This window comes from Malaclemys terrapin, chromosome 4 (assembly GCF_027887155.1).
Source record: "Malaclemys terrapin pileata isolate rMalTer1 chromosome 4, rMalTer1.hap1, whole genome shotgun sequence".
In the NCBI taxonomy this organism is placed as follows: Eukaryota; Metazoa; Chordata; order Testudines; family Emydidae; genus Malaclemys; species Malaclemys terrapin.
The window spans coordinates 5,563,997-5,583,886 of record NC_071508.1 but is presented as its reverse complement, the minus strand read 5'-3'; the positions used below and the strand labels follow the sequence as shown (position 1 = coordinate 5,583,886).

General features: G+C 42.3%; 1 protein-coding gene across 1 annotated transcript in view; it reads left to right on the top strand.

Moving 5' to 3' along the window:
* LOC128836838 (E3 ubiquitin-protein ligase RNF213-like) overlaps positions 1 to 19,890 on the top strand; it is a 162,926-nt gene that overhangs the window by 44,218 nt on the left and 98,818 nt on the right. The window contains exons 17-27 of the mRNA XM_054027499.1: positions 941 to 1,139; positions 2,209 to 2,282; positions 7,008 to 7,203; positions 8,507 to 8,629; positions 8,713 to 8,811; positions 12,321 to 12,449; positions 13,457 to 13,661; positions 14,419 to 14,598; positions 15,179 to 15,310; positions 16,662 to 17,245; positions 18,483 to 18,648. Of these exons, the coding sequence (XP_053883474.1) occupies positions 941 to 1,139; positions 2,209 to 2,282; positions 7,008 to 7,203; positions 8,507 to 8,629; positions 8,713 to 8,811; positions 12,321 to 12,449; positions 13,457 to 13,661; positions 14,419 to 14,598; positions 15,179 to 15,310; positions 16,662 to 17,245; positions 18,483 to 18,648 (2,087 nt within the window). The remainder of the gene's footprint in view (positions 1 to 940; positions 1,140 to 2,208; positions 2,283 to 7,007; positions 7,204 to 8,506; positions 8,630 to 8,712; positions 8,812 to 12,320; positions 12,450 to 13,456; positions 13,662 to 14,418; positions 14,599 to 15,178; positions 15,311 to 16,661; positions 17,246 to 18,482; positions 18,649 to 19,890) is intronic.

Here is a 19,890-nt window from a genome sequence, read left to right as displayed (position 1 = left end):
GGTTCTTATAAATCAGGACTGGATGTTTTTCTAAAAGATCTGCTGTAATTCAAAAAGGAATCATTTCAAGGAAGTCCTGTGGTCTGTGTTGTACAGGAAGTCAGAATAGATAATAACAGTGGTCCTTCTGGCCTCAGAATTTATGAATCTATTAATCTATATTTTTAATATTAGGTTCCTTTCAGGTGTACTTTTACCTTAGACAGTGTTTCTCAGAGCCGGACAAGTAGTTATTCTTAACCAAGCCACAAGTTGATGAATTCACCAAGAACCACTCCAGTCTATATCAATAGTTTTACAGATGTTCAAATATCACATTGTAAACATATACAAAATACAACATGCTGTCTTGCAAGTGACTGACATAAACAGCATTGAGTTCGAGCAGCTATAGCACAGAGCAGTACAAGTCACCATTCACCCTAAAGAGGCCACAAACAGCGCCAGCCCAATTTTTGTTTTCCTTTGCAGGTCATTGTAAAGCAACAGTATTGAGGAGAGAATTATTCCTCCTCTTAGGCTAGGTCTACACTACCCGCCTGAATCGGCGGGTAGAAATCGACCTCTTGGGGATCAATTTATCGCGTCCCGTTGGGACGCGACAATCGATCCCCGAATCGACGCTCTTACTCCACCAGCGGAGGTGGGGAGTAAGCGCCGTCGACGGGAAGTTGCAGAGGTTGATTTTGCCGCCGTCCTCACAGCGGGGTAAGTCGGCTGCGATACGTCGAATTCAGCTACGCTATTCACGTAGCTGAATTTGCGTATCTTAAATCGACCCCCCCCCCCGTAGTGTAGATGTAGCCTTAGATACCAGCTCCTTGGGCCAAAACTATAATGATAGTTAGTGTAGTTTAAAAAAATAAACCAGTCTGCCCACAGCAAATACCTCCCCAAGTGAACCCTTTTATTAACATAGAGCTATATCCCACCTGTACAGGAAAGTTCTGGCAATGATAAACGCCCATCAGACCTTCATCGGGAGCTGCACTCCTCTGGCAGAGAAAGTCATTGAGATGCTTGCCCTGAAGAATTTTTGTAGAGAGCCTGTTCCTCACATTCATTTACCACTGCAGCTTCTCTTGAACAACGTCTACCAGCGGATCACCAGTCGCCTAGCAGAGGGTCACGGAATAAATGTAAGACTAACAGACAACAAGCACATTAATGGGGCCACCTCCCGTTAATTTTTATTTCCTAAGCCATATTTTCTAGCTGGTCATAAAATCTTTGTTTTTCCTATGGAAAATTTCAATTAAAACAAAATAAAGAAGGGGGCAAATATTGGGGGACAGGGATCTAAGGGACACTAGAATTAAATCTGGGAATTTAGTCAAAAACAGGAAAAAATAATTTAATCAAAATTCCTGTCAAAAATTTTGACTTTTAATCAAAAAAACAAAAACCCAGATACTGACATTTTTTCAGATCTCACCAACTGAGCTCCAAAATGTTTGCAGCCATAAATGGCCAAAAATTGAAAAAATGGCCAAAATCGCAAATTTTAGAGGGGTGTGTGTGTGTGTGTGTGTGTTCTGTTTCTTGACAAAAAACTGGAATTGCCAATTTCACCTTTGGAGAAACTTTCATTTAGTCAAAACCCCAATTTTCCATTGGAAAAAAATGCTGAAGGAAACTTTTGAGCAGCCCTAGTAATTTCCTGCAAGGCCTTGGTGAGGTGCCTGGCTTGGGTTTCATTGCTTGTTTCCCAACCCGAGGCTTTCCACCTCAGCTTGTCTAACTGAATAGCATCGGGCTCAGTCCCCACCATTCAACTTAATCAGCTTTAAGTCTAGTGGTGCTGTCACACCAGTGTAATGAGAATTTGTCCATTGATTTTAATGGGAGCTGGATCAGGACACATGCTAAATATTTTGGGCATGGAGGATGTGATCTGTAAGTGTGGCTTAGCCATGCGGGGTGCAGGACCTGCAAAGTCTGGGAGGATAAAGGTGACTAGGGCTCACTGAAAATATTCTGTCAAAACTGATTTTCAAGAAAGTTTGGGTTTTCAACAAAACTTTGTTTTGTTTTTCCTTTTGGTGTAAAAATTTTGATTGTTCATAGAAGAAACAAATATCCAAAAGGTGTTCTTTCTTTCTTGCTTTCTTTCTTTCTTTTCAAAAAGTTGAAGTTCTCCATGGAAAAGAATTGTAATTTTTGATGAGCTTTAAAGCTGACCCATTTCTATGCTATGTGCTCTTTCAGTCGTTTCAGGAAGGTGATGTCAATGTAGTTTTGAATGACATTGTCAGAAGGACAGAGGCTTGGCTTGGTACCAGGTGAGTATTTTACACCCAAACTTCTTAACAAGGTAGGAAAGAAACAGAAAGCAGCCACCACCATCCTGGGGAGAAGCAGGAGGAGGGGATGGTGCTGTTGCCTGATCTTTAGATTGTGTATTAATTATATTGATTACTTAAGAATCCCCAGTTATCACTTTGAGGGTTGACAGGTTCTTGTCTCAAAATCAGGCCCAGTATTATTTAAATTGTTATGTAGTTGGGAACCCCGATGTGCACAGTTGCGACAACTCACACTTTTATATTTACAAATATAGTTTATTAGTACATTTAGCACAGTCACAAACACCCCAACTTAGTAAGATAGAGATACTACAGAATGTACATCTGCACATCCAGATACTCACACCATCCCTGGTAGAACAAGCTGAAGTGTTATCCATCATCTTCCGCATCACCATCACCTTCCCCTTCATCACCAGTGGCCATCATTCTGGCACCTCCCAAGGACTACATCTCTCTCTCTCCTACCGCCCCAAGGCTGGGATGCCACTTTTATAATACGTTACGCTGACACCACTATGTTTGATGCATATTCAGTAGGGGATTTGCCCCTTTTCCTTATTTGTATTTTCTCATCTTACTAATGCTGGAGTGTCTTTTTCCTATAGGTTAGTACATCAGTGATCTTAAATTATTATCATATATGTCAATTCGTTACCATGGCCCTTTTGTGGTTAGGTATCACATTTGTTGTTTCAGTCCTAACTGGCTATTTCGGTTCTTTCCAAGTTCCAAGTTGTGGTGTACCGGTTAAGTTTGAAAGGGTATGAACTTAGGAGAGCCTCTATGCCAACCTGCTTTAACGTATCCTCTATGTTAAAGGTCACAGCCATACATGGACCTAATGCTTTTTCACCACCTATCTATGTGAAAGGTCCTGAATATATGTAATCTAATTTTGCTATCTGGGTGAAAGGTCCCCGACATATGTATGCTAACTTAATAAAACAAATAATCAAACCTATAAGAAAATAAGAAACTTATAAGAAAAGATATATAGGCAAGTAAGCAGGCTAGCCTATAGGCTACATGCCCCCCTTTGTAAATTAACCCCATCACACAGATAAAGATGTAGATGGTCAAACATCTGTGAGGACAGTTTCAAGGCCATTTTCCACCGCTTGGGGTGGAGGAAGGGTACCATATATATATATTTGCCATCATTAATGTTTGGTACCTGTTTAGGTTTTTGCTTATACACATTGAATTTACATTGAGTGCAACCTAAAATAATGAAAATAATCTCTATTGCAATTCCTTGGACACTAATCCAGTCTTTTACTTCAAAAATCCACCTTGGGGATTGTTGAAGACTCATCGTCTTCATTCATTAATTGGGTAATAGCTTGTTTGGCTTTATCCATATCGTTAATAATTTTTATGAGGTGGGTCTCCTTACGATTGGTTACAACGCAAAATTGGCTATTTCCAGCCTAGGTCACCCTCTCCATCAGAGTCTTCCACTTGGTCAGCCTTACCGCACAAAACAGTGTCTGTCTCAAATACAGTATATCCACAGATGTACCGAGGCCCTTAACCTTTATTTTCAGCTCCCCAAATACTTGGGGTTTTCCATTGGGCTGTTTATTTGTGCAATGTTTATCTGTTCAAAGTTCATAGGCCTTAACCCTTCTGCTAATTTGCTGATGCTAATGTCTTACAAGATACAGGCCTGTAGGTTTCTTGCATTACCGCTGAATATAATGCAAAGCAGAATATAATGTAAAGCAGTAAATATAATAAAGGCGAACTAGCCCACTGGGCTATGGGTATTAGCGAACCCTTGTCCCTATTACATAAGATGAGGACTTTACTCTTAACACAACAGATAACAGGAAAATGGGAATTGCCACCTGCTTAATTAGTATAGGTGTATATGTGCTTTTGGGGTTTGGCAAAAATTTAACCCTGTGACCCTGCACTCCAATTGACCATAACCGTAATTTTAAGATATATTGCAATACTGGGATACCAGACACTTCACTATATGTTACCCTCCACATCCAAGCCTATTGCTTGCATAGGCGCTGATTTACCCTCTTTCCCATGGGTGCTCGACCCTCTTCTGCCCCCGGCCCTGCCCACATTCCAGCCCCTTCCCCAAATCCCCACCCCGCCTCTTCTCCGTCTCCTCCCCTGAGCACACCATTTTCCCACTCCTCCCGCTCCCTCCTGGAGCATGCTAACGATGCCAAACAGCTGTTTGGCGGCGGCCAGGGGGGGAAGCGCTGGGAGGTAGGTGGAGGAGCGGGGACGTGGCGTTGCAAGGCAAGGAGGAGGTGGGGCGGGGGGTGAGGGGAGCTTGACTGCTGGTGGGTGCAGAGCACCCACTAATTTTCCCCGTGGGTGCTCCAGCCCCAGAGTACCCATGGAGTTGGCGCCTATGATTGCTTGGTTAGCCTGGCAGGCTACTGACAACGATGACAACAGATTTTATGGTACCTTCCTTCTGACCACACCTCAAACATATTGTATCTGCCAATGTGCTGATACCTCTCTTCAGAGCAACAGGCAATCGGTGGAATTTTCCTGTTTGGGTGATAAACTACCAGAGGAGATACATTGCTGCATTTATTATAGACATTGTCTTCAAGGTGACTTACTGAGTGGGTAACTGCCAAGTGACTAAACACATTCTCACTGGATTGAACACAGGCAACGAGGCTGTGAACAGGACACACAAGATTTTGCCATGATAATCTTAGTTAAATAAGAGTTTTAATTAGGGTGCAGTATTACAGACCCCAGACCTGAATTGCTTTCAGTGACACTTTTGACAAGAATTAAACAAGTGGCTTTTTCTGTTTCCTGTTTTAAAAACAGTAATTTACAATACAATGTAGCTATTGCTAATCCTTGGTTGAATGTGGGAACTTTTCTAATCCTATAATTATAGGATGGTGTCATATGTGTATACTGTATACAGAGCTGATTTCTCCCCCCTCCCCCCCTCGCTACACCTGGTATAGATGTACCCACTCCAGAGTTACTGATTTGAAGATAAACCCTTTTCCAGGTTACTAAAGGTGATGTGATTACACATGCTAGTGCTCAGCTAAGAGTAGCACTTTTTCCTGGTCTGCTCCTTTAGAATGTGCCCCTTTTTGATACATACACCTACATATATAGAGATATACATGACACCAACACTTCAGGCAATGCACTTAATACTGTCCATGTTCAGTCTTCCCCAGCTTTTGTATACTGTCCACTGGGGATGAGATTATATTACTGCAATGACGATACCAGTGCACAAAAGGTGTCCTTGCACCAGTGCACAAAAGGTGCCTTGCACCGGGCTGCTGCTGTGGGCTCCAGATCACAACATACAGAGTTCACCATTTGGAGGTTTACGCCAAAGTCTGTTTTCTCAGCTTCCTTCACATGGTACAGACACTGGAGCTTGGGAGACTGCATGTAATAGGCCAGGTGTCTTCCCAAACCAACTGTTAGAACATCATGTCTGCTGCAGAGAAGGAACAATGCTACCAGCTTCCTGGTGCAGGGAGCTAGTTTTTGGCTTGGGCCCCCTCTGAGGATTTTGTATTGTTGCCGAGTACCTGTACAGACACGACCCTTTTCTGGTACAACATTGTGGGACTTGGTGTCATGGGCATTCACTAGATTTGAATTGATAACTTAATTCCTTTAACTATTCCTAAACAAACCTCAGAATGACACAAGTTATACAAATTCAAACTTAAATAATTAAAACTATTTGTTTCAGTATAAACATATCCACCCCCCGCTGATATGGGGATAATATTGAGGATCACCATGTTACTTTAGGTAGAACTTGATTTTATATTTTTATTGTTTGATGGTAAGAACCAAACAATATTAGATTATATTTTATTTATTTATTTATTACACTATGAAACATTGTCGTTGTAATAGCTATTAAAGGGAGACTTTTACATTAATATTATGGTGGTTTGCCCAATGAACTTTTGAATTTCTAACATGGGTTCCGCCAAACAACTGGCCACATTGCCTGACAAATTCCAAATACTCCCACCACTGGAGAAGAATGGGGCCAGGAGGTGGGGATTCAGGCAAGGACAGTCTAATCCTGACCGCCCTTTGCTGTGTCTTGTGTCTGAATGTGGTCCTACACTGCTATGAGGTGTGACCCGAGACATCCCAGAATGCTTAGCACTTGCTGGGCCCCCCCTGCAGTACTCTGAGCACTCCCTGGCTGGAGCAGAGGATCAAGGCTGTGTGGAGCTGTGTGTAACTTAGCACTTACCAAGGCCCTGAATGACTCACTCTGGGCCCTCAGAGAGAGGGACTGAGAGTTAGCTCTGACCCCAACTGACCTCTGTCTATCTCAGATACTTATCTGGCCCCCATTGGCTTAATATTTGGGTGCCTCACAATCTCTGATGGGTTTATCCAAGTGGGCAAGTCACTTAGTCTTTCTGGGCCCCACTTCCCCATTGGTAACCTGTGGATAATAATCTTTCCTTTGTCTGTATAGACAGTGACTTCTAAGAGGCAGGGACTGTCTCTCACTGTGTGTCTGTGCAGTGCCCAGCACAATGGGGCCCCGATCTCTGTCACTGTGGGTCTGTGCAGTACTTGCCTATTATACTAGTTGTCCCATATTTTTATTAATTTTAAATGATATTTTAAAGTTAAAATGCAATAGATTATTGAAGAGCTGAGTTTTCAATGCTATTTCCTTTGCTGTATACGCAGACATCAGACAGGAAATGCAGAGGATGTTTTGCAGCCAAAGGAGTTGGAGGATGTTCTGCAGTGCCTTAATGTAACACTCACCTTGGTCACAAAGTTCTTGAAACACCCAAAGAAAATATCATTCAGCCCCGTGATGACATCACTGCAGATTTTGGAATTGTTCTCTAGAACAGAAGATTTACTGCAAACCAAAAGGGTAAAATGAACATTTTAAGCGATTGATGAGGAATTTTCTCTAAATGTTCCAAGGTTTCTTTCAGGAAGCTCATACCCTCATTAGCGGCAACGAACTTTGTTGTGCTAAAAATGTCCATTAGTAAAACCATGAATTGTCACCGAGGTGCCATATGTGACCTGGCAGAGAACCCGCGTAAACCTTCTCAAATAAAACTGCTCAGAACAGGCTAATTGAAAGCATGGCAAACATGCCAGAAACCTCCGGAGCCTTGTCTACACCAGGGCTCCCGCTGGTGAACCAGTCGTAGCAATGGTCGAATCTTGTTATGCAATTTCCTAGTGTGCATTCAGTGGGCCAGGTCCTCCTCGGGTGTAAATTGCCACAGCTCCATTGATTCCAATGGAGCTTTGCATGATTCATACCAGCTGTGATATCATTGACTCCAGTGGAGCTGTTGCCAATTTACACCAGCTACTGACCAACCAGCTCTGCCAGCCTGTTCAACTGATCCCTCCACCATTTAACACAGTTGGATTTTTTTTTTAAAGATATACTCTAGTTCAAACAGGAATTATTTTGGGGAAGTTCTCTGCCCTGTATTTACAGGAGATCAGACGTGACGATGGTCCCTTCTGACCTTTAAATCTATCAATCTATGACTCACACTTTGTTCACAATTCGGAGGGTTTGTTAGCACCCTTGAGGCCTTAGAATAATGACTTTATTTTTAATGAAGTTTAGATTCTGAAGCACAAGATGGCAACCCTAAAAAAAGTGTTTGCTCACTGAATCGCTGCAATTTGGCCCAATTTGTGTCTTGAGCGAAGTCTAAACTTAGCAGTTTAAAGCACTGTCACAGCAGCGCTTTAAAGGGACAGTGGGGTCATGTGCAAGCGCTGGGAAGACAGCTCTCCCAGCGCTCTAGGTAAACCACCTCGCGCTCCCAGCACTCGGATCCTGTCTACACTGGTGCTTTACAGCACTGAAACTAGGGGGGCAGTGGTGGTGAGTTTTCACACTCTTGAGCAAGAAAGTTTCAGCGCAGTAGCTTACCAGTGTAGACAGGCCCTTGGTTTCAGTTATTTTCTCTTGTAGCTCCCAGAACTACTTAAATCTGTTGTTTCCCCAGACATCTGATAATCAGTTCTGCACAACTGAATTTTCCAATGACCTGATATTTAGGCTTCTGAATAGTATCAAGTCTTGAAATGCAGTCTTGAAATTGGTGACTTTCTTTTCAAGTGTTTGATTTAATGTCTATAAAGGAGATGAAAAGCTGAGTTTACCACTTCTGTAACTTGCCCCTTTTTTTATCTTCAAGGAGTTTCAGGACCTTAAGCAGACCCATAGGCTCAAGGACTTTATGAGTGTAGCAGAATCATGGATCCAGGAGTTATTTCCCAAACTGTCTGAACAGGAAAAATTCTTTTTTGATGATATTGACGTGAGTCCAGAAAAACCTAGTGAGACTGATTTTTTTTCATTCCTATTAAAAATAGTCAACTGATAGGTTTGTTTTGTTCCTAGAAATGGCAACAGCTCATTTCCACTGAGTTATTCTGTGATAAGTGGACCCGGGACTGGCGAAAACTTATTAAAACTTTGTTTGCGGAGTGCATAATAAAGGTGAGTTGACTGACTGAAAATCAGAAAGATGGTCTTTGCCTCAGAGAACTTAAATGGAGATACAGATAGATGGGGAAGATGAGACCTACAGACAGATGGGGAAGACAGCAGTGAGATTATTATTGGAAGAATAAGCAACAGTAGCAGCGTACCATGGGGGGCCATCACAGCATCACCTGTTTTTAAGGAGAGATTTAGAGGGAGGTAGAGTATGAGAGATGAGGGACAGAGAAAGGACCAGCTGTGAAGGTCCTTGAAAGTAGAGTTGGGGAACATTTTTGGACAAATTTTTTTTTGCTGAAAAAAAGCAAATTTGGTGACATCAAAACAATTTTGCAAATTTGTGTTGATTTCACTCAATTGCTTTGGTTGGTTGAAAACAAAACCAAACCAAACAGAAAAAAAACATTTTTGTTTTGACATCTGTCCTCTGAAATGTTTCAGGTTTTTGATTTGAAATGTGACTTTTCATTTAGAAATTTCCTTTTTTTAAAAAATAGTTAAAAAATGCTTGAAATCAAAGTGAAATGTTTGATCCAAAACAGTTATTTTTCCTGATTTTTCTGGAATTGTCAGCAAACCAAAATAACCACACAGCATAGCATCAGTTGTGTTTAAGGAAATATTTAGAAGAAGAGCGATGAGAGGCAGGGTGAGTACCAGCAGTGCAGGTCCAGAAAAGTGAAGACAAGTACTCTGTGCTTGATATGGTGGAGCGGAGAAAATGCCACAGTGTCGGGTATGATGTGATCAAAGTGATGAACCAGGACAATGATCTTTGTGGCAAGGTTTTGAACAGATTCAATGGAGAGTGAGGGGAAGATGGGATTTGTCCAAGCCAGAGAGGAGGAGGTTACAGATGTATAGACATGAGATGATGAGGGGCTAGATGAGAGGGTTAAAGGGTGACTTGATCAGTCTCTAAGCACCTACATGGGGAACAAATATTAAATAATGGGATCTTCAGTCTGACAGAGAAAGGTCTAATATAATCCAATGGCTGGAAGTTGAAGCTAGACAAATTCAGACTGGAAATGTGTAAAATGTTATCAGTGAGGGGAATAAACCATTGGAACAATTTACCAAGGGTTGTGGTGGATTCTCCATCACTGGCAATTTTAAAATCAAGTTTGGATTTTTTTCCTAAGAAATCTGCTCTAGTTCAAATATAATTAAATCAGGGAAGATCTTTCAGTGATGGGGTCCCTGGTTTATTTCACTGAAGGTAATGCGTGTGCGCCATGCACCCAGAGTTTTTCAGTGTAGTGGCGTCTATCGGTCCATGCATGTGTCCTTACATTGCCTGGTGGTTTTGCCCAACGTGATAAAGGATGGGGCGGACTGACTGTGTCTTCAGTTCCTTCTTACTTCCTCATGGTCTAAGTCACAGCTTCTGTTGGCCTCTCATCCTTGGTGATGCATTTTCCAAATAAAATGGTTTTACTCTTTAGTTAGTCAGGAATTTTAATGGTTTATGTAATAGTTTTGTGTTTCTGAGAGTTTCATAGAGTTAAGGGCCAGGGACACCATTTTGGCAGTTTCCAAACAAAAATACCTCCAACCCCTGCCCCATCCAGCACTCATGTCTGGGTACTGCATATAGGCAGGATCTTCCATGGTGTTCAGTAGTAATTTTCTTGTTTCTGAAAGTTCTGCAAGTCTCTGGACTTCCTGCCCTTGTTTGTTCTGCCTCAACGATTCCATTGTCTTCCTCGCACCCCTGCCTACCTAGGTACTGATTGTTAATTACTTGAAGAAGAAGGGGAAGGTTATTTACCTGTAACTGGAGGTTCTTTGAGATGTGTGGTCCATATCTGTATTCCAAACCCACCCTCCTTCCCCTTTGCTGTGGATCTGATAGGTCTGCAGTGAAGAAGGAATCGAAGACACAGTTGGTCCACCCCGCCCTTTATTGCCTCAGGCAAAACCACCATGTAAGGCAATGTAAGGGTGTATGCACAGACTGATGGATACTAGTACTTTGAAAAGCTCCAGAATACAGATAGTGACAACACATCTTGAAGAATCTCCAGTTACAGGTAAGTAACCTCCCCTTCTCTGGCCTGTATTATACAGGAGGTCAGACTAGATGATCTCAGTGGTCCTTCTGGCCTTGGAATCTATGGTCTGATTCCTCATGGATTTGCAACCTGTGCATTACATACACCTGTGCAAAGGGAATGTAAATTGCCACCATCAGGGGCATGATCAGGTGTTATTTCACCCCCACTTGACGTTGGAGCAAATGATGTCCCACAGCACCGGGAAAGGAGAGAATCAGGCCCATAATATTTAAGGGGCTGATTCACCACCATGTTACTCCAGTCCTACGCACTGAAATAATGACAGGCAGCTCTTCAGCTGGTATACGTTGGCGTGACTCCAGTGTGGCCCTGCTGATTTACACCAGCTGAGGATCTGACGTCAGGGGATGGATCACTTGATAATTGCCCTGATCTGTTCGTTCCCTTTGAAGCACCTGGCTGGCCACTCCGCCAGGAATACAATGGTTCATCTCGCCCAGTATCCTGAGTTATATGAACCATTGTACTCCTGGGGGAATTCTGTGCCACTGCTCAATGCAGAATGTTGCAGAAATTAATGTTTTTTGCACAGAATTTCCTTCCCCCCCACAGAAATGGGTTGCAGTGCTGCTGACTGCCACTAGGGGCCTCTGGACCTGGCAGAGCCCAGCTCACACATAGAAGACACTGCTGGGGTGAACGGGGAAGGAGCTACAGGGTTCCTGCTGCTGTTCCCAGCGTGCCCTGAGGGAAGGAGATGGTAGTGCACAGCAAACTCCACACAAACCTGGGACCCAGCATCAGGCTGTTTCTACCTCTCGATCCCTGTGTCCTGAGGGGGGGGGGGATGGCTGGGCTCTGGGGAGGGAGGAAGCCAGGGCTGCCCGGGGGGGGGGCAATTTGCCCCGGGCCCCACAGAGGCCCCCATGAGAATATCATATTCTATAGTATTGCAACTTTTTTTTATGGAAGGGGCCCTCAAAATTGCTTTGCCCCAGGCCACCTGAATCCTCTGGGCGGCTCTGGGGGAAGCTGTGGGTATCTGGGCAAGGGGGCCCCCCGCAGCTGGGCTCTGCATGAGAGGAGTTGTGGGTGTCTGGCCCCCTGGCTGGGCTCTGGCCAGGGGAGGGGGCAGAGAAACAGGAACTTGGGTTGTCTTAGGGATTTCTTTAACTCTCTACTCCTGGGGGAAATCTTTTGTGTGTCTGTATTGTTACAGACATACTTGCTGACAGGTATTTTGAAATAAATTACCAAAATAATTGAAATTGGTGTGATTATGTAGTCTTATTTTGACAAATAAAATGTGCAGAATTTTAAAATATTGTGGGCAGAATTTAAAAATTTTTGGCACAGAATTCCCCCAGGAGTACCATTGGTCAGTATGGCCATTGTTACGTTCCTATCTGACTCTTCATGTGCTTTAAGAAAGGTTTTTCTGAAGGTATAAAGGATGGTTGCATAACAAATGTTTCCTTGTTCTAGGTGAACCATAAACATCTGTTTGATTACTACTTGACTTTCATTAACGTTAACAAGTACCGAGATTCAGAACTGGAAAACTGCTTTTCACAACACATCATTCAGAGTATCAAAGGGCTGACAAAAAGCAAGGTATAGCAGAATCTCTCTTTTTCCTCCTGTGTAGCACCTGCCTGACCTTCACTGAACAGAGGGACCAGAAGCCAGGAAATTCTGAGCTTTGTTCCCCACTCTGCTATGTTGGATGGTTTTGTGCATGTTTATTATACTATTGGTCACACTTTACATGAGGGGAACACTTACAAATAGATTATAAAGTGTTACTAAATGATTAATAAGTGTTATAAGGGGCAATTTTTTGGAGGGGCAAATAGTTTTTCTACCCCCAAAATGCATTTTTTTAAGCTCCAAAACTATTCACAAATCTGGGTCGAATTCAACAAATAGTTCTGGGGAGGGGAAAACTGAAAAAAATCATAAAAATTGAACATTTTCACTTTTTCAAAACATTGCGACTTTTCGTTTTGAAATGGCATTTTATTCTCAAAGTTGGTCAATTAAAAAGAAATACACGTGGACCAAAAAAAAGTGCAAAACATCCCAAAATAGCCAAATCAAAATGAAAAACTCAAAAACAATGCCTATTCAAATCGACTAAAATGTTTCGGTTGATTTAAATCAAATCAAAACTCTTTGAACAGTGACAACACTGGGGGGGGGCACCGCCGGAAAAGTGGGGGGGGCCGTGTGGGCCACCGCTAAAAAGGGGAGGGGCCAACGTGGGCCGCGCCGACATGCGGGCCATCATGTGACCTACTTCGCCCCTCCCCTGCTTTTAAATAATTAAATTTTGAGTCAACTAGAAACTGTTTGATTCAAAATAGCATTTTCTGAGCTTTAAGTTCAACAAGAAACTTAATAAACAAAGGGGTTTTAGTTCAGCCCCTAAATTAAAAATCCATTATTCCCTCAGCTGTAGTTATATGTTACAGACGTGAGTAGTACTTTATACACTGGTACAAAAACATCAGCAGAAGAGGAGAGATCGTTTTAAGCTCTCTGTGTGTGTGTGTGTGTGTGTGTGTGTGTGTGTGTAAAATATCTCTACTCATGTAGTTAGAAAATATTCTTTCTTATAGAAGTCAGTGTTGAAAGAAATTCTTCGCAAATTTTCAAAGACGAACAAGCCAATTCTTGCACAAATCGTATCTACTGTCATTGAAAAGATGTGGACTGAAGAATTGAATCAAATAGAGAATGCTAACCGGTTTGAAAAGAACACAGCCGACGTTCTCATACAACTATTCAACTCCTCCATGGGCTTGGATATTATCTCAGCTGTCCGTGAGTTTCTATATGGACATTTTGTTCCAATGACCTCAGAATGGGTTCAACTTATTGGGATCATAGTTAAGTGACAAGGAGTTGGCTGGGTGCCAAATCCCACTAGTCGGCTATCTCCAGCTGTAGGTGCCTTAAATGCCTTTGAAAATCTGGCCTTTAGAATCTTAAGACTAAAGCTGGGTAACATTTATTTAGACACAACTTTTTTTTTTGGCAAAAAATATAGATTCAGCATCAACATTTTATAAATTTGTGTCCATTTCACCAAATTGTTTTGATGGGGGGGAGGGGAGAATTGAAATGTTTCGTTTTGACATTTTGGAAAAAAAGTTTCAATTTTTGAGTTTGAAACAGCTGTTTATGTTGAAATTACCTTCAATTTTATAAAAATAAACTAGGGAAAAAAAATATTAAAAATGCACAAAGCCATAACAAAATGGTTTTGCCAGGAAATAAAATTATTTCAACTTTTTGATTCACCAAAAGTTTCAAAAAATTTCAATTTTGGGTCTACTCAAAATGATTTCCCCCCTGATTTTTTTGGAATCACCGGTGAACTGATAAATCTATTATTTGCCCAGCTCTACTTAGGAGTATGCAAGGGCTTATCATAATGCAGCTGAGTTGTCCCAGAGTAGTCAAGGAAGTGAGAAACAGTTAACGTTTTCTGGGGTTTATTGTTAAAACAAAGAAGAAAACTCCAGTGCATTTTCTGAAATCGTTCCCAGCATCTCACTATATTTTTTGTATTTTGCAGAAAATTTGAAGCCCAAGGTTCAAAATCAAATCAGCAGAGATGCACGACAGTTGCTTTCAAAAGTGTCTGAGTTGTTCTCCTTTGTGGGTCGTAGTATATTTTCGGGAGACATCCCATTCAATGTACTGTCTGCCATTCTAGAACACATGGAGGAATTTGCCGAGATGCTGACTCTCATCGGTGAGTTTGCAGCTTCATACTTTTATCCATAAGAGGCTCCTTAAACATATTAATTTTTATGTAACACAGTCAGAAAGGAAAAATGAATATAAAATGCAAACCCATATGTTATTGCAACTTCTATAGAACATAAAACCAATTGTTGTTAATAAATAAAATATTCAAAGGTGGAGTCCTAAAATATGGGGGGGGGTTAATTGAAAACCACTGTGTTAAATGTGATGGATTGAATTTTATGCATATCTAGTAGCAGTTAGATATTTGTAGCACCATTTATTTTAAACATATAGTTGCATTCTAAGCATTTACAATATTCAGTTTTGGCTGATTATGCTAGTTACACCGGGAGCTCCAATACCTCATGCTGATTGCAAAATCTTTGTATGTTTAGTAAAAAGTTGTGGGACAGGTTCTCTTCCAAGCTCTTCCCACAAAATAAACTCCACCCACACCTCTCAGTGCTATTATCTGAGGCTCTCTGCAGACTCTGGCAGATATTTGTTGCTGCATCAGTTACATTCAGGGCAGCTTCCCCATATCACAGTGATGGTCTCAAAAACCCTCTGTATCTCTTTTTCAGAGCCATCTTTCTCTCAATATATAAAGGAAGTGCTGTATGTCAGGCAAAATGAATTTGGGCAGCTGAAAAAACAGACACAGCAAAGACGAGCATTTTTGTGTCTGTGCAGCTGCATCATGGACATTATAAAAGGTACCATCCTGTTCTGTTTTCCTGCAGTACATAATGATGGAATTGATTACACACTTAGTGGATGGAAGGACTGTATCCTGGAAAGCAGTGACACTAGAAACAGGTTAGGGGTCCTGATGGAAATCAACTGAACATGAGCTCCCAGTGCAGTTCAGTGACTAAGAGGGCAAATACAGGAATGCAGTGTGCTTGGGGAAGAGGCAGGGCCAGGGCGGGGATTTGGGGAGGGATCCAATGGGGGAAGGAAGGAAGGGGCTGAGGGCGGGGGGCAAGAGCCCCTCCAGGCTCCGCCTGTGTGCCGGAGCGGAGGGCAAAATTGCTTGTTTGTCCAGTGTCCCGACCGAACATCGTTCAGGACGCGGGACAAAGAAGCAAATATCGGGACAGTCCCGATAAAATCGGGACATCTGGTCACCCTAGAGGGAGCTCAACCGACTGTGCTTATCCAAAAGAAGTTTAAGAGGTGACATGATCCTGGTCTATAAGGATCAACACAAGGAAGGAATAGCTGGGAGTAGAAGGGTCTTTAACCTCCAGACAAAGACAAAGCCAGACTCGCTGGCTGGGAACTGAAGGGAGACAAATTTGGGCTGGGAATAAGGGGCCTGTGTTTACCGGCAAGGGGAATTCACCACTAGAATAGCTCCCCTAGGGATGGGATGGATTCTCCATCCCTGGGAATCTGACAATGGAGATGGGGCATCTCTTTCTCAACGCTCCACTCTAGCTCAGCCAGCAGTTACTGGGCCGGATGCAGGAGTCACTGGGGAAGATTCTCTGGCCTGGGTTATGCCGGAAGCTGGATTGGAAGATCGGAATAATTCTTTCTGGCCTCTATGAATCCGCTTTACAGCTAGACTGAGAATTTTCCTCTGTGGAAGGGTTACACTTGGGGCAGTTCCTCCTTTCAGAATGATTGTCACAGGCTGTCTGCAGACTCAGGCAGATGTCACAGCAGTGGTTACATGCGGGAATTTCCTAATACTTGAATACTTTGCAACTGTAACCTTCTTTCAGTGCAGCTCTCTGTATTTAATTACATTTATAATGTTTACTGTCCCACCCTCTATGACTCTGCTACACACACAGTTAGCTGCTATCCCAGATAACCATGTCATTGTTTTATTGAAAGACCATGAGAATTATGAATGTTCATATTAAAATCTAGTTGCCATGGCCATTTAAAGGGCAAATGTTTTTCTACAAGATCTGCTCTAGTTCACACAGGATTATTTTGGGGAAGTCCTGTGGCCTGTGTTATACAGATGGTCAGACTAGATAATCACAGTGATTCTTTCTGGCCTTGCTATCTATTAATTACATGTTAAATCTCTATCCCCGCACTGTTTAGTTGATGTAGGTGCCATGGAAAAAAGCGTTGCCATGAAACAGAGCATTAAGGATCAGATGCTGGTGAAGAAATACTCCACACATGGAAAGGAGAAAAGTGAAGATCTGCAGTCGCACCCACTCGCTAAACACGACAACATGGTTAGAAAAGTTCATACCCTACAGGAAAGCCAGTTCTTCCGGAAACTGTGCAAGCTGAAAGCGGAACGTGCCAAGGATGTTTTCCCAGACAAAGCCCTTCTTTCCCTGGATGAAGTGCAGGAAAACATTTACCTCCCGGCCATGGTCGATTTTCAAACCACCTATCTGGCCCTTAAAAATTTTTCTATCAGCCTTGGTGACATTGAGAGACAGTTTGGAAAGCTGCTAACAGATGAACAGGAGCTCAGAAAGGAATTTAAAATCATGGAGAAGAGTGAGGGAGGATCCGGCAGCAAGTCTGAGTGGGCTGAGGCCGCGGTGGCTAAGATTACAAGCTACTTGAAGCTCTCCACGGTGGTGAAGACAGCCAAAATGATAGATGAACTACGAAAGATACTGGGACTCAGAGGAGATTTCCAGCTCCTTGATGACCTGACCAAATACGTACGTAGGACTCTCATAGATATCATTGGAGCAATTGGTTAGACAAATGCAGTCTTGTTTTGCATTGCATTTGATTTACTCATCGTGATCTCATATACTCAGGTGAAAGGCTGGAGTGACTCCATGGAAAACACTGGAGTGCCAGTGATGTAAAAATGGCATAAGCAAGATTAATTTGTTTTAAATTGTTTATATTATGTAGCTGCTAGAAGCCCTAACCTGAGATCAGGGCCTGTCAGGACAGACGCTGCACAGACTCTGAGTGACAGAGATCAGGGCACCATTGCGCTAGGTGCTGCACAGACTTTCAGTCCTAGATTCACAAAGCTATTGAACTTTTAGGTGCCTAGAAAATCACAGGAACAACACTGCAATCCACATAGCCTGGGTTAGGTGCCCAGGCTCCTTATACAATGAGTGGAGAGAGAGAGGTGCCTACGAATGGGGAGCTACCTAAGCTAGCCAGTGGGAGATGCCTACAACAGGGGTATGTGCAGGCTCTGCCCCTCTCTTGGAGATAGGTGCCTACGTCAGGGCTGCAGGGAGGCACTTATCTCTGTCAGGGATTCACAGCTGGCCTGGGAATCCTCTTTGGGGTTCGGTGCTTAAGGCATTTTTACAATAATTTTAGTCACATTAATAACAAAGGGTGTGAATTAGAACCAGTTCAGTTAATTTGGTGAACAGTTCTTTTCTTGGATAAGAGTGGGCCAAGTCAAAAGTGACTTTAGCTAACTCAACTTCAACCACTTTTATTCCAAAATGAGAGTGTCCAACAAACAGACTTCCACCAAAATTACTAAATCAGTTCTAAGAACCTGAGTTAGTTAAACCAATGCATGTTTGTGTGTAGATCAGTCCTAAAAATCCACAATAGTGAATGGCTGAGCAGACTTTTATAGACTCCCACAGGATTATTTTATTAACTGTTGCCAGCATTAGGGAGCAGAGCTAAGGTTGCATAGTGGGAGTGGCATGTACTTTAATTTTGGATTTCCTTGTTTTCAGAGGTTTATGTTTCAGAGGTTTAAGTTTGGCCATTCTCCACATTCTAGAAGGGCGCAAGGCATCACTGGGCAACCTTAACTCTGCGTTAACAAAGTTTTGGGGGCAAGGACAGTTTTTTTCTCTAGGTTTGTGCAGCTCCTAGTGCAACATAAACAATAAGTTAATTAAAATGAATGCTTGTCTCATTTCTTTGCTAAGAAAAACAGTTCTTTATTCTGTATTTTAACAGGAAGACGAGGACTTCAAGGACAAGACTCTTGGTTATATGACTGATGATATTGTAAAGGTTAAAGATACTCTGAGTAACATCCCTGACAGTGTGTTTGACTTCTTGAAGGAACTTCTTGAGTGTGCAAAGAAAGATTTTATCTCTTGGATCACAACCATCATAAAAGGTGCACTTTAGACCAGTATTTATAAGCTAAGTAAGAATTTAGGGCCAATGGTGTAGCCCTTACTTGCTTGAGTTCATAAGTTCATAGTGGGTCGGAGGTAGGTTTGTTATTGTAATGCATATGGTGAGTTTTCAAGTGTTTGAATTGTAACAGGGAAATTTTCAGCAATATTTTATAATTGGTCCTTCATTGTCTTTCTGAAGATCAGATTATGTTAAAGATAATTCTGGAGTTCTGTTCTCACATAAGTTCTGAGACTGTAGCTAGAAAAAAAATCAAGATCTTTCTGCAGCAATTTCCGTCTTTTTTTAGCAAAGGAAACTAATAATGAAACTGTGGAACTCTCTGCCACGGGGGTTGTTGCTGGAGATTTATATGTGTAGTGAAGAACATTTGGACAGGCATTGGTTTAGGGTAGGGAATTATGAAATGGAGCAAAATATTTTTCTCCCACATATGTCATAAGGTGTCCAGTAGCAGAGTGCTTTGTAAGGTCAGTAGGAAAGAGGTTACACGTTGCACTTGTAATGTTGCACTTTCTGAGCACATTAAGAGGTGAGTTGCCAGAGAAGGTGCCTGTACTGTTGGTAAAAAAAACAACGAGGAGTCCAGTGGCACCTTAAAGACTAACAGATTTATTTAGGCATAAGCTTTCATGGGCAACACCCCCCCCCCCTTTGTCAGATGCATGGAGTGGAAGTTACAGATACAGGCATAAATATACTGGCACATGAAAAGAAGGGAGTTACCTTACAAGTGGAGAATCAGTGTTGACAAGGCCAATTCAGTCAGGGTGGATGTGGCCCACTCCCAATAGTTGATGAGGAGGTGTCAATACCAATAATGTGATATATGCCATCATATGCCAGCAATGCCCCTGTACCATGTACATTGGCCAAACCGGACAGTCTCTACATAAAAGAATAAATGGACACAAATCAGACCTCAGGAATGGTAACATACAAAAACCAGTAGGTGAACACTTCAGTCTCCTTGGACACTCAGTAACATATTTAAAAGTAGCCATCCTTCAACAAAAAAACCTTCAGAAACAGACTTCAAAGATCAGAGGGGTAGCCGTGTTAGTCTGAATCTGTAAAAAGCAACAGAGGGTCCTGTGGCACCTTTGAGACTAACAGAAGTATTGGGAGCATAAGCTTTCGTGGGTAAGAACCTCACTTCTCGCATCTGAAGAAGTGAGGTTCTCACCCATGAAAGCTTATGCTCCCAATACTTCTGTTA